Source organism: Myotis daubentonii, chromosome 5 (genome assembly GCF_963259705.1).
Source record: "Myotis daubentonii chromosome 5, mMyoDau2.1, whole genome shotgun sequence".
Taxonomy (NCBI): Eukaryota; Metazoa; Chordata; class Mammalia; order Chiroptera; family Vespertilionidae; genus Myotis; species Myotis daubentonii.
This window is the reverse complement of record NC_081844.1, coordinates 51676307-51690582: the sequence shown is the minus strand read 5'-3', so window position 1 is coordinate 51690582 and position 14276 is coordinate 51676307. Positions and strand designations below refer to the sequence as shown.

The window sequence follows — 14276 nt, the reverse complement described above, 5'->3', positions numbered from 1 at the left end:
TAAAAATATTTCAAAAAACCATAAAAGTATAATACAGAAGCTTCTCATATGCTGAAACCCTATGAAATGAATGATAAATTTACATCTATATTTAATAAAATTTATTCCATCATTCCTCAAGCTCCACTTGTCATCCATGCTAATCATTACTGACCTTTTGATCTCTATTAGTCTTGGGTTACAAAGACACTACTGACACATGTATTTTCATTCTGGCAAGCTGACCCGAATGCCCTGCAAGCCACTCTCTGGTGCTCATGGTACATAACCCCCCAGTTCTACAACTAATCTAAGGCAAACTTGGGAACTGCACTCCCCTGCTAGTTTTGGTCTAGTCTGAGTAACTTCTGGAAAAGGTCTCCTAGCTTCTAAAAGATAAAATGACAATCTTCCTCCTTCCTTGTGGAGTTCACTCTGGTAAGAATCTTGCATTCAGGAGGGGAAGCAACTTAAGGATAAAATTTCTATTGAGGACAGAGGGTGCAGATACAGCAGGAACTGACTGCTGAAGAACAGGAGTCGCAAGCTGCAGAAGCAATCATGCCTGGTGCCCAGCCTACCTTCCAATTTTGAGAGAATGCAATTCCTTACTATTTATGGTTTAAATGGAGCACAGCCTAACTTATGCTCTTTATGTGCAACACCCTATTTCATTTCCTTCCCAGCACTCAGTTATCTTTTTACATTTACTCAGTCTAACCTTTTCTCCTCTCCCTGATGAGAATCGTGAGTACAGAGATTGGTCTGTCTTGTTCATCTCTATGATCCCAGAAGCCTAAGATAATGCCTGGCACAAGAAGATGCTCAATAACTATTCTTCGATGAATGAAAATATGAATCTAGGCAAATATAACGATACATACCACTATTTAAAGGACCTCACTTCCTAATCATTTAATAATCTGTCTTTTCCAATTCTAATTTACCTTGCTGAATCATGCTCAATATGACAAAAGAAATAATCAAGCCCTGCACACTGTGGCTCAGTTGGTTGAGTGTCATTTCATGCACTGAAAGGTCACTGATTTGATTTCCGGTCAGGGCACATACCCAGGTTGCATGTGCAATCCCTGGTCAGGGTACACACAGGAGGCAATCAATCAATGTCTCTCTCTCACACTGATGTTTCCCTATCTCCCCCTCTTCCACCCTCTCTCTGTAAAATCAATAAAACTTTTTTTTAAAAAGCACACAAAAGGAGTACAAATTAAAATTTGGTATTTCCCCACTGCATTTCAGATACTTTAGCCTCGAATTTGTAGAAGAAACAGTTTTTTAAATTTCACATTTGTAACAAACAAATAATTAAAAAACACAAGAACCCAACTTGACACATTCTTTCTCAAGTAACAGTTAACTTGGCCTTGCTGTAAATGGACCCATGCCTCACAAAGTGAAAACCTGTGACTAAATCACAGAATTACTTTTCAAATCCCTTCTCCATCCAAATACTCAGAACTAAGAGGAATAACACAATTATTTCTTTAGGTGATATAATTTGAATGAAAAACTCACCTACAGTTTATGGGAGATTAAAAACAAGGGCCAAGAAAGATCATATGCATATTCCCCATTTTCTAAGAGGTGAATTATGGGAAAATAAGAGTAGGGTAACGCCCTGTGCCACTGGAAACACTTCTGATTATCCACTGAGCAGGAGAATATAAATATATGTGGTGTATAACACAGGAGACATATGCAAAGGTCTATTTGTTGGCCTTTAGTATATGTTTTATAGTAAATTTTAACAAGGCTCAGACCAAGACAACTCATATTCCAGCAAATCTTAAATGAATATAGTATGCACACTAAACTCCCAAATCTCCATATCTGCTCTGCCTAATCTCTGTCAAACTGTTGACTATCCAGTGGATTCAGAAGAAAACATACAAAGATTGCCAGGTAGGTAAACAACATCTATTACTGAAGAACCATGAGCACATGAAAAGATGCTCAATATCATTAGTTATTAGGAAAGTGCAAATTAAAATTATAGGAGATGTCATTTCACACTCATTACAATGACTACAATTTTAAAAAAAACACACAGAGGATAACAAGTGTTGGCCAGGAAGTTGGAGAAACGGGAACCCTTGTGTACTGTTAGTGGGAAAATAAAGGGGTACAGCATCATGAAAAACAGCATGGCAGCTTTTTAGTTTTGTTTTAATATAGATTTTTTATTGTTGGCAGTATTACAGATGTATCCCCTTTTTCCCCCCTCCATCCAGCCCCTGCCCCACCCCCAGGCCTTCACTACACTACTGTCTGTGTCCATGTGCTATGCATATATGCATATGTAAGTTCTTTGGTTAATCTCTTTATGCCCGCCCCCTTCCCTTTGAAATATATCAGTCTGCTGGATGCTTCAATGTCTCTGGATCTTTTTTTGTTCACCAGTTTATTATATTCATTAGATTCTTCGTAAAAGTGAGATCATATGATATTTGTCTTTCTCTGAATGGCCTATCTGACTGAGCATAATGGTGTCCAGGTCCCTCCATGTGTCTCAAAGGGTAAGAGATCCTTCTTTTCACAGCCTCACAGCATTCCCTGGTATAAAAGTGCCACACTTCTTTTATCCACTCACCTACTGACGGGCACTTGGGCTGTTTCCAGATCTTAGCTATTGTAAATAATGAGTGTAGCAGTTTTTTAAAAAGTTAAAATATAAATTTACCATACGACCCAGCAATTCTACTCCTAGATATCTATCCCTATGAGAAATTAAAATATCTGTCCATACGAAGAACTGCACATGAATGTTCACAGCAGCATTATTCATAACAGCCAAAACCTGGAAACAACTCAAATGCCCATCAACTGGTGAATGAACAATCAAAATATGGTATATTCATACCATGGAACCTATTCAGCAATAAAAAGGAACAAACTGATGATACATACTGTGATATGAATAATATGTTCTAAAATATATTTATGGTGATGATAGTACCATTCAGTGAATTTACTAAAAATCACTGAACTCCACACTTTAAATGGGTCAATTTTCTGTAAACTATGCCTCAATAGAGTTGTAAAAAAAATCCACACCCAATGGAGGTACTCAGTTCACATTTTATATGTGCCAGAAATTAACACAGTATCCCTGTTCTGCATCCATCTTTAGCACATAGCAATCTAAAATTTGACCAAGTATTCTCAGGCAGAAATAGATTGAACTGCAAGAAGTACCCACCTGTAAGTAAACTGAGATACACTAGGAATAATTAATAGACTCAAATGTCTTCAGCCCCCCCCCCCCAGTTCTGTCATTAGGCAAAGTTCCATATTCATAAATTGCATGTCAACTAAAACATGAAGAGTTGAGAACCACTGGACAAAAAAAATTTTATATAAGGGAAACTGAAACGTAGTTAAATTATAAAGGAAACAGAAGAAAGGTAAAGACATAAGAATGCCATCTCTAGCATCCATGTCTTTGGGTATCTAAGGCTGAGAAAGTGTTGCCTTTTAAGGGGAAAGGAAACTAATCTTAATCTTGTAGTTTTAAGTTGATCACTATATTTCTGTAACTATGGAAATGACAATATTTATCAAAATTGTCTAAGACTTTCTCAATCTTTAATTCTTACAGAACATCCCATTTAGGAATTGAGAGTAAATAAAATCCTAGATAATAAAGAGCTAGTATGCTAATTAGACCGAACAGCCGAACGACCTTCTGGACATCCTTCCAGGCAACCTTCCGGATGAAGCTGGGGCTGCAAGGTCTGGCCAAGGCTGTGAGGGGCTAAAGGGGCCAGCCGGAGCTGTGAGGGGCTGCGGTGGGCTGCAAGGGGCTGAGAGGGCCGGCCGAGGCTGTGGGAGCCAGCCGGGGCTACAAGGGGCTGTGAGGGCCGGCCAGGGCTGCGAGGGCCAAGCCCCTTGCACGAATTTTGTGCACCAGGCCTCTAGTTAATAGTAATAGCCATGATAATTACTGCCAACATTTTCTATGTGCCAAGCAAAGTGCTATGATCTCATTTAATCTTTGCAAAAACCCTAAGAAGTCAGTAAAATTATCATCCCAATTCTCCAGATGGAAAGATTGATAAAGCGATAGAGTCAAGCACAGACTGATAAAGTGACTGGGGATCCCAAAGGTCTGGTAATTCTGACAAGGAAGTGGCAATAGCAGTGTCATGTGAAGGAAGGACACTTACAGAGGACAGCACTTTACTAGGGAATTCCTAAATTACACCAGCACGTTTCAAAGCGATCCTCCTCTTACAAGCCTGGAGATTCTGTTTACTGAAGTGGTTAAGAGTAAACCAAGAGACTGAAGGGACCCCCAGGACATAAAAATTTGACTAGTCCCACATTATGAGTATTGCCTTTTCAAATCACTCAGTAAAGACATCTTTCCAAATCACTATCCCAACCTGGCTCACAGCCCTCAGCCATCCTTCCTACATTCTGGATTATTTGACTCAGTTCAGGAACAGCAAGACTTCAATAGGCTGAAAAGAGAGGTGACCTCCAGACTTCTCTATTCCCAAAACACTAAGCCCACTCTCACACATGGCCTTCTACACTCATCTTCATCTGTGTAAATCCTTTTATTTCCATGAGTTTTCAAGTAACGTCAAATCCCCTCTCAATGTTGCCCATCTCAGTCCTCCCCATCTGCATCACAGCTCTGGGCACACAGATCTTCCTTACACTATTACGTATTTAACTGTGCACATCTCATCTCCCCAGTGACACAATAAGCTACTGGGGCAGGAAGCACTCTTACATCGTTCTGTATCCTTGTGAGTACCCAGTAAAATTGTTAACCACGGGAATTACATAACAATTTCTAAAGCATGAATAACTTTGCATTTGTGCTCTTTTGTACTGCTACACTTGTATTTATAAGTACTTTATTGCAACTACCAGTACTCTAAGATTGCATGCTCATTGTTGGAACTTCATTTCTTTGTTTACATTTTTTTTTATGTTTAAATCTTTTTCAAAGAATGAGGCTAAAGACTTTAAGTGTGGCAGGCACAAATTACTTTTTTCCAGAAGAACTAAAATCATTCTATATGTATTTTTACAGATGTCTAAGTATACACCATATTTTCTAAGTTTTTCCAAATCAAAGGACATTAAATAAACATCTCTTTGGATGAAACTAACAAGAGAATCATTTGAAAATGTGTAAAATAGTGAAAGCTTTTTTTACCAAAAGAATAAAATGCCAAAAAGCTGTTGTAAATGGCAAGAAGGTAAACTGAGTCGACATATGTAAATATAAATGTACAGGAAGAAAACAGAGGATAAATTTTTATGAGTATGTAACGTACACATACACACAGCATGATTACAACAATGAAAGATGAGGAATCTAGAACAAAGCAAGAGTTCTCTTGCATTACAATGCTTCATTTCATAAAAGTAAATGTTAATTAAAAAATACAGAAAAAAAAGCCCAGATCTGTATACATTTTAAAAATACCCACAACTAAAATATTTCATACCTGTAAACATGGCGTGAAAATAAGGACTACAGGCGGCCAGCACCACTCTATGAGCAGAGATTTCCATGTCTTCAGCCACAATTGTGACATCACACAGCAAATTTTGACTGTTTACAAAGCAGAGAGAAAAACATTTTAATGATACCAATAACAAATGTCCTGAGCATCCTATGCAAAAATGTTACAGGAAAAGCCCACTTTTTTAAAGTTGAGACTAACTAAACGCTACCATCCTTTAGAAAAGGATTCCTAAACAGGAAGTACGTAGAAAACGCTTGTGGCAAAGGCCCGACATGCCTTGGCCCTTACTCAGAATCTTGCCTTTGTTTAACAAAGAAGTATTTCCAACCTTGATTACTGATTCCACAAATTAAAGGAAATTACTGGCAGCAAACCACCGATGGACTGTACCAAGAGAGAATGTTTAAATGAAGAACAGCATCAGCAGAATGGCAAACAGCAGTCTGACATTAAGATAAAGACAAGATAAAACACATGTAGAAAACTAAACTGGGTCGAAGTACCAAAAATACACATATTCAAAATGACCCTGGGTCATCAAACAAAGGTAAAGTTAAATATAATTTCACCTGCTGCTTTAAAGGCATTTGGACATTTGAAACTTAACTTAATCAATGCAAAATATCTCATGCCTCAAGGCCCGAAAATATTTCCACATATAAAATTAAAAAGCATTTTGTTATCCTAAACCAGGGGTGGGCAACCTTTTTGTGAGTGCGTGCCAAAACCAGCAAAATCTCTGACTCAAAATTCTTCTGCGTGCCAACCCTAATTTTTTGAGAACATGTTACGCCTACTTGATATCTTTTAAGGTGTACGTATGTGAAGAACGTTGAATAATAAAATTCATTCGAGTGACAAAAACACAGTATATGATGATGAAAAATACATTTTTTTTAAAATTTTTTTTAAAGGTAAGACTTGAACATTTATATATTTTATTGATTTTTTACAGAGAGAAAGGGAGGATAGAGAGTTAGAAACATCAATGGGAGAGAAACATCAATCAGCTGCCTCCTGCATACCCCCTGCTGGGGATGTGCCGCAACCAAGGTACATGCCCTTGACCGGAATCAAACCTGGGACCCTTCAGTCCGCAGGCCGATGCTCTATCCACTGAGCCAAACCAGTCAGGGCTACATTTATTTTTTAATGTATACATGTACACTGATAGTCCGACAGAAAACTTTATGACTCCGTTTGATATTATCAGTGGGACTTTTGCTGCTGCATCACTGATGACAGAGATTTTACATCAGGTTTATATTTCGTGACCTTCAGAGATATGCACAAGCTACTACTTTCATCCGTCAGGCTACTCCTATTACGAGACTTAACAAAATTTATCACTGAGAAGAAGGATTCACAAGCGTATGTGGATGAAACCAAAACACTAGTCGGATCTAGGAAGACAGGGAGAGTTAAGGCAGGGCATAGAAATTGCTCTTCCCCTCTCTCATCAATCCATGTCTATGGTCTTTAAGATAACTTGTTATGTAAAATTATTTATTTATCTAAGATGCACCTACACTGAATTTATCTGAAAAATAAAAAAGTCGATATTAAGAAAAAAATTGTAAATGGAAGATTATAAGAGAGGGTTTCGCGTGCCAGCAAAAGTTACTGGCGTGCTATGTTTGGCACGTGTGCCAGGGGTTGCCCACCCCTGTCCTAAACCATTATTTTACCTTAAGCCATTATTCAGTAAACCTACCTCCAATTCTAAACTATCCATTTTAATTCATTCACAAGTATGTGGGGTAAGCATTTTTTACACACTATACAAGCTGCTAGGTAAGATTCCCTAGCGAAATAAAAGTGTCTTTTTGGCCAAAAAACAACAACAACAACAACAAAAAAAGGTTGCTGATGCTTATTCCAGAACAAGCAAGAAGGCACCAACTCTAAGAGTGACTCATAGTCATGTTACCAATGGCTGAAACAGGTGTGGGGAAACCAAGTCCTTTCATGGCACCCCAACTATCTGAGCACTGAATTTATATGTATAGCATGCATAAGTCACACGTGGCCCCACCTCAACTATTCTGTCTATTTCCTCCAAGGGTGGCCTGCCTACTTCTGTAAGTTTCTAGAAGCTTATAAGCAACATTTTCACAAGAGTTTAACCAAGTCCTGCTAGTTTCCCACACTTTACAAACTTGTTTCCGTGGAGTTCATGCAAAAAACTCTCGGAGACCTTTTTAGCATCTATTTTCCCTCCAGTGCAGGAGAAGCTGTCAGAAACATCATGGCCCCTAGCACCGGTGATGACGCCGTCCTGGGCCTCACCGGGGATGAGCTTGCTCTGCCCTTTGGATTGAAGTATAGCTCATGGGTGGTGCTGATGTAATGGCTCACGATGCTGTATGAGACATCAGGCAGGTCCCACGTTAGAGGCATAAAAGGTGGCATAATGTCTCACGAAGCTGTCATTCCTCCACATCACTCATCTGTGATTCCTCCGTCAGTGTGGCGGACTGACAACGTCTACCATCTGCTCTGAGAATATACAGCCACTCTGCAACTCTATGAATTGCAGGGTGAGAAAAATCAGCAGTGTTTTCAGGAGGAAGCCGTGCAAGAGCTTTACCTGCACATATTATCTCATTCAGACCCCTCCACAATCTTATGAGGTAGGTATGACTGATTTTTACCCCACAAATGTACAACTGGGGAAGCCAAGGTAAAAGATGAATAAGCAGCCCTAGCCGGTTTGGGTCAGTGGATAGAGCATCGGCCTGCGATCCGAAGGGTCCCGGGTTCGATTCCAGTCAAGGGCACATACCTTGGTTGCAGGCTCCTCCCCGGCCTGGGCCCTGGTCAGGGTGTGTGCAGGAGGCAACCAATCAATGTGTTTCTCTCACATCAATGTTTCTGTCTTTCCCTCTCTCTTCTACACTCTCTTAAAAAATCAATGGAAAAATATCCTCGGGTGAGGATTGAAAAAAAAAGATGAATAACCAGCCTAAAGTCCTTCTAGTGGCAACACCAGGATTCAAATCCACAGAGACAAGCTCCAGAGGTCTCTTAACCACTACACAAATCCATCTAAAGTTGTGTGGTTGTAAGACGTGTTAAAGTTTGAATAAAACAGGGAATAGAAAGTATAAAATAGCCCTAGCCAGTCTGGCTCAGTGGAGAGTGTCAGCCTGAAAACTGAAGGGTCCCGGGTTCGATTCCAGTCAGGGGCAGGTGTCTTGGTTGCAGGCTCAATTCCCCGTCCTGGTTGGTGCACATGTGGGAGGCAGCCAATTGATGTGTCTCTCTCACATTGATGTTTCTCTCTTTGTCTCTCTCACCCGTCTCTCTCACCCGCCTCCACTCTCTTTGAAGATCAATAGAAGGATATCCTCAGGTGAGGTTTAACATAAAAAAGACAGTATGAATTATAAATGTATGTTATAAATAACACCAATTTATTATGTGACACAATATATACTAAAAACTATTTTTAAAGTTGTATTTATAGTTTATAAAAGCCCAATTTTAGGCGGTTTTTAGCACTACCTCTACAAGAATATTTAGAAAAATCAAAGTTTATTTGCTCATTCAACAAGACCTTGCAGGATCATCTCTGCTTGAGGCTAGCAGACAGGACTGACAATCAAAGATTACAGAATAGAGTGGAAGGCACCATTGTAAAGATGCTTTGGAAACAGTGGAGCATCTAAATCAGAGCTATCTGAGGGGCAGAAAAAGCTTCCTAGAGTTATTGACCTTAAGCTGAGTTCTGAAAACAAGTCAATGTTAGCTAGTGAAGAAGGAGCAAGAGAACACACAGAACAGAATGTGCTGTTGCATGGCGACCTGGAGCAGCGGAGCCCAATGGGGACGTGTGGAACAAGAAGTGCGAAGAGGCAGAGGGTGTGAACAAAGGAGAGAAGGGGGTGGGACGGCAGGCAGTCGGCAGAGCAGCACAGGTCTCTCAAGAGGGTCATCTGCATTTTCCTAGGGAGTATCTGGACACAGCTCAAACATCAGTCACGAGCATCTTTATGCCTGTTTTCCTCATCAGTAATCCATCCCTCTTAGCACTCTAGTTTCCAGATGGAACTTAAGTGGAATTACATTTGAACACCTCAAAATCACATAATTAATTACATTCAGCTTCAATTACAATTACTCATTGATCCAATCCTTGTAGCATAACACCTGCTGGGTGCCACATAATTAGCTTAGTCTTACTGGCTTATTCATTGATGTTAACTAATAAGGTAAAAGCACCCCAAACTAGTGTGAAGCTCATACCCTGGGTAAGGTCACATGGAGTCTAAGGGCCACATTACAAATCAAAGACATAGTTCCAGTGTTCAATTTTTGTTTTGTCTCTAGATTTTAAAACAGCACTCAAAGATGAGAGAGATCTGACCAACCTTCTTAGCCAGGGGTCCTCAAACTTTTTAAACAAGGGGCCAGTTCACTGTCCCTCAGACCGCTGGAGGGCCGGACTATCGTTTAAAAAAACAACTATGAACCAATTCCTATGCACACTGCACAAATCTTACTTTGAAGTAAAAAAAACAAAACGGGAACAAATACAATATTTGTATTTGCATGTGGCCCGGGGGCTGTAGTTTGAGAACCCCTGTTCTTAGCTTTCAGCCAGTTTGTGTCTACTGAGTCTGGCCCTTACCTCTTTCCAAAGGTGCATGCTCACAAGCTGGAAGACTCTGGGGTGAGGAGAAAGGGGCTACAAACAAAAAGTGTGACAATAAAAATAAGGGAACCTTGTTTCAGCAGCCCACACCCAGTCTACATGGTGAGTTTCTGAGTTTATGTTCCTATTACCTGAAGTCTAATGAATGAATGGACTGTAGAAGGGAAAGACTTTCAGAATAATGAGATACAGTTGCTATTTAGCATAATTTGCATTTACCCATTCATTTAGCAAATATCCAGTGTGGCTAACTGGGCGCCAAGCACTATGTCAGTTTACCACAATAAGAAAGATAATGTCCATGACAGCAAGGAATGTACAGTCGAGCAGGGAAAACAGACAAGCTAACAGGTAATTACACAGTCAACCTATGACTACTAAGATGGCGCAAGTGTGGGGTGTTTGGGAACACACGAGAGGCCAGCTCTATGGGGGGCTTTGGAAAGAAGTTGCTTCTAAGCTCAAATCTGAAGAACAGGAGAAACACAAACCTTATGTAAAACTCAGATGGCACAGAAAAATAAAAGGCACTCCATCTCCTAAATGAAATGACATCATGAGAATGGGTCCTTCTCGGGGGGAAAAAACTGCTTTGAAAATTAATAAAACATGCCTGAACGTACCAAGACATTCTTTGATTTTCTGATAGAAAAATGAATGAATTCTTAAGACTAGAAAACCTTATCACTGTTATATATACATATCTCCTTAAAGTAAAATGTGCCATCAGGCTCTGAGATATCAAAAATAATTAGGAGTCACATGAAACAAGAATTTACTTTCCACTGGAAGTGGGGGTGGTGAGCAGCTGACATAGCATCTGTCCACCTTGCTTCCTTGGGTGTCAAAGAAAATCTGGAGGCACTTCCTGCCACAGGGCAGGGAATTAAAGTAACAATCGAGGTGTCAGGCTGGTGAAATGCGCTCTTAGTCAGAGTCCACCGGGCAAACACTGACCACAGCCTTAGGAATGTGCCCCAGGGCATCTTGGAACAGCATCAGGTGTTAGGACAAAAAAAAAGAGGGCAAGACATTAAAAAAAAAAAAAAGATGCAAGAGCTCATTTTGCTGAAAAGCATTCTCCCAGGAGAAATCCACTACCTCATCCTTTTCTCTGACATCTACTGAAGCAATCTAGACACTGGAAGGGCATGGGCAAGTCTGATACTGTTGGTGGCTCCCATGCAGCCTTTTGGGCATGCTAGCTGATTTCGAAGGAGAACCGGGCTTACAAATACTTGCTGAATGCACTGTTTAGTAGTGATTGCAGGATTTCTAAACCAAATAATTTTAAGTTACTCATGCTCATATGGGGCTGGGAAAGAAAGCTGTATCTGGGCCTCCTGTCTACAAAACCTCCAAAAACTAGTCTATATTAATTCTTTAACTTAAACCTTACAAAACTCCTGTTCTCCCACAACCACACTTTACACCAACTATAATTGGAAGAAAAGTGACTTTTATTCCTCAAATTTCACTTCCATCAGGCAAAACTTCGCAGGACTCTGCAGACAACTGTTATTCTGCCAATTAGAAGGGCAGCCCAAGAGCACAGTGGTGAGAACAAGGAAGCTCTTTCCCAGAAGTCAGGAAACCGCTCTCGGCCACCCTTTCCTGGCAGCAGGAAGTTGATGCAAGGACAGGAAATAAGAAGTGATTTTCTTACACTTCTGTACAAGGAGTAGGCCACTTCAGAGATTTTTTTGTTTTTTGTTTTTTAAGAATTATTCCAATGCTTATAAGGGGTAAGAGAGAAGAGAATGGCATTAAAAAAAAATTAAAAAAAAAAAAAAAGGTGTGTGTGTGGGGGGGGGCAGGCTAATGAATCCCAAAGAGAGTTCATTTTTTAAAACACTAGCAGTTAATGACTTCTTTATACAATCCTGGCTATAGACCTGGCAGCCAACATTCTCCAGCTATTCAAAGGTCATTATTCGTTCTGAAAATCAGTTATCAACTACCCGCCTGGTGACACACTAGCTCCTGAAATGGTGCAACACGAAGAACATGAAGGTACTACTTCACAGCCATATAGTTCACGCCCAAAATGAAACAAATAGGTGAATGAAAGCTACAGTTAAATAATCCCAGCAGCGGGCAAGGACACTTGGCCTGCAGGTAAGCAGGTAAGCATGGGCTCCGGGGAATGTCAGAGTCTCAGTGAAACGTACACTGCATCCCGTCCACTCCCCTCACTTTATAGTTAAGGCTCAAAGAGATGCACTCCCAACACCGGTGGAAGGCCACGGCTCCCACACCCCAAGGAAGTAGGGAAGAAATGTGAATAGGACTATTACAAGTCAGTCTTGCCGAAACCGGTTTGGCTCGGTGGATAGAGCGTCAGCTTGCGGACTGAAAGGTCCCAGGTTCGATTCCGGTCAAGGGCATGTACCTGGGTTGCGGGCACATCCCCTGTAGGAGATGTGCAAGAGGCAGCTGATCGATGTTCCTCTCTCATCGATGTTTCTAACTCTCTATCTCTCTCTCTTCCTCTCTGTAAAAAATCAATAAAATATATTTAAAAAAAAAAAAAAAAGTCAGTCTTGCCTGGCTGGCATGGCTCAGTGGTTAAGCATCGATCTATGAACCAGGAGGTCACAGTTCGATTCCCAGTCAAGGCACATGCCAGGTTTCCGGCTCTATCCCCAGTAGGGGCTGAGCAGGAGGCAGCCGATCGATGTTTCTCTCTCAATGTTTCTCTCTTATGGATGTATCCATCTCACTAACTCTCTCCCTTCCTCTCTCTAAAATGAATAAAAATATATATTTTTTAAAAAGCCAGTTTTTCTAGACCTTTTAAAGGAAAAGAAACGCCATTAAAGATCTCAGTCTCACAACAATCTATTATTTTTACTTTTCTTTCAATTCCACTTAGGAACCACTCACTGCATTTTACATTCTAATCATTACTGTTGCAATGGGATTAAAACACTGAAAGAGCATGGCCAAACCTGCTGGGTAATCCCAGCTATATTTTTCCCCAAAGACTAAATGAAAACCTACTTATTGAAAATGTTGTGAGGTAAGACTAGGAAGCAAATCAAACATCCAGTATTCAGTTTAACTTTCTCTTGTCCCTCTCTCTTCAATCCACTCTCCACCCAGAAGCCAGTGTGCTCTTTGCAAAATACAAATCTGACCATATCACATCCCTGCTTAAAATTCTTTAATGGCTTTCTCCCAGGAGCTCCTGATAAAGAACAAAATGCATAAGGTCCTAAGAACGCTGGCCCTCATCTACCCACACAGCCTCCTCTCTTGCCATGACCTCCTGGCCATCTGTGCCCCAGCTGCTCCTGAGGTCCTCCAGTGAGGCCAGCTCCCTCCCAGCATAGACTTGAGCACTGCCATTCCCCAGGTAGAACACAGTTCTCTAATCTCTTTCACTCCATCTGGACTTCATTTCCTTAACTCTCTTTCTTTTCAGATCTCAGCACAATTATTCCCATCTTCTCAGGGAAGCCTTCCTTCATAGCCCTGTTACCTGCCTCCATAGCCCTTCTTATAGCACTTACTGCCACTGGAATTATTTGTGTGATTCTTTTACTGATTAATGCCTGCTTCCTACAGTCAACCATAAGCCCCATGAGGACAGCAACCATGTCTGTTTTGGCTCACCACTGCATTCCCATCACCAGTAGATAAACAGTTATTAACTCTTTAATTAAAGAACAAATAAACAAACAAGACATAGCACAGAGACATTAAGGGAAAGTTTAAGTCACTCCCTTTTTAGCCCAAACTTTCAAATATATGTAGAAATATATGGGGGCAAAATGTCTTTCACAAAATGCTAAGAAAACAAAACCAATACTGTTCGTACATACATTAGTCTTTTAATTAAAAAAAGAAATGCTACTCATATTTCAGTCCACTTTTAAAGTCACTCTTTTCATTACTTAACACATTTGAGAATTACCTAAGCAATGGGTATAGACCTGGCTATACTACCTAAAATTACTACCTAAAAATACTACCACCACCACCAAAGAGAGAGTTACATTCTTCTCTTGTCTAAAACTTTTATTTCCATATTCTTTGTGATAACAAGTTAGAAACCCTAGATTACCGCAGTCCAATAAAAATATAACACAAATCACAATTTTCTAGTAATTACATTTAAAACAAAA

At 40.2% G+C, this 14276-nt stretch overlaps 1 protein-coding gene across 3 annotated transcripts in view; it reads right to left on the bottom strand.

The window, feature by feature from the left end:
* KLHL2 (kelch like family member 2) overlaps positions 1-14276 on the bottom strand; it is an 80470-nt gene that overhangs the window by 53337 nt on the left and 12857 nt on the right. For all 3 annotated transcript variants that reach the window (XM_059697773.1, XM_059697772.1, XM_059697774.1), the window contains one exon: positions 5469-5575. In XM_059697773.1, the coding sequence (XP_059553756.1) occupies positions 5469-5575 (107 nt within the window). The remainder of the gene's footprint in view (positions 1-5468; positions 5576-14276) is intronic.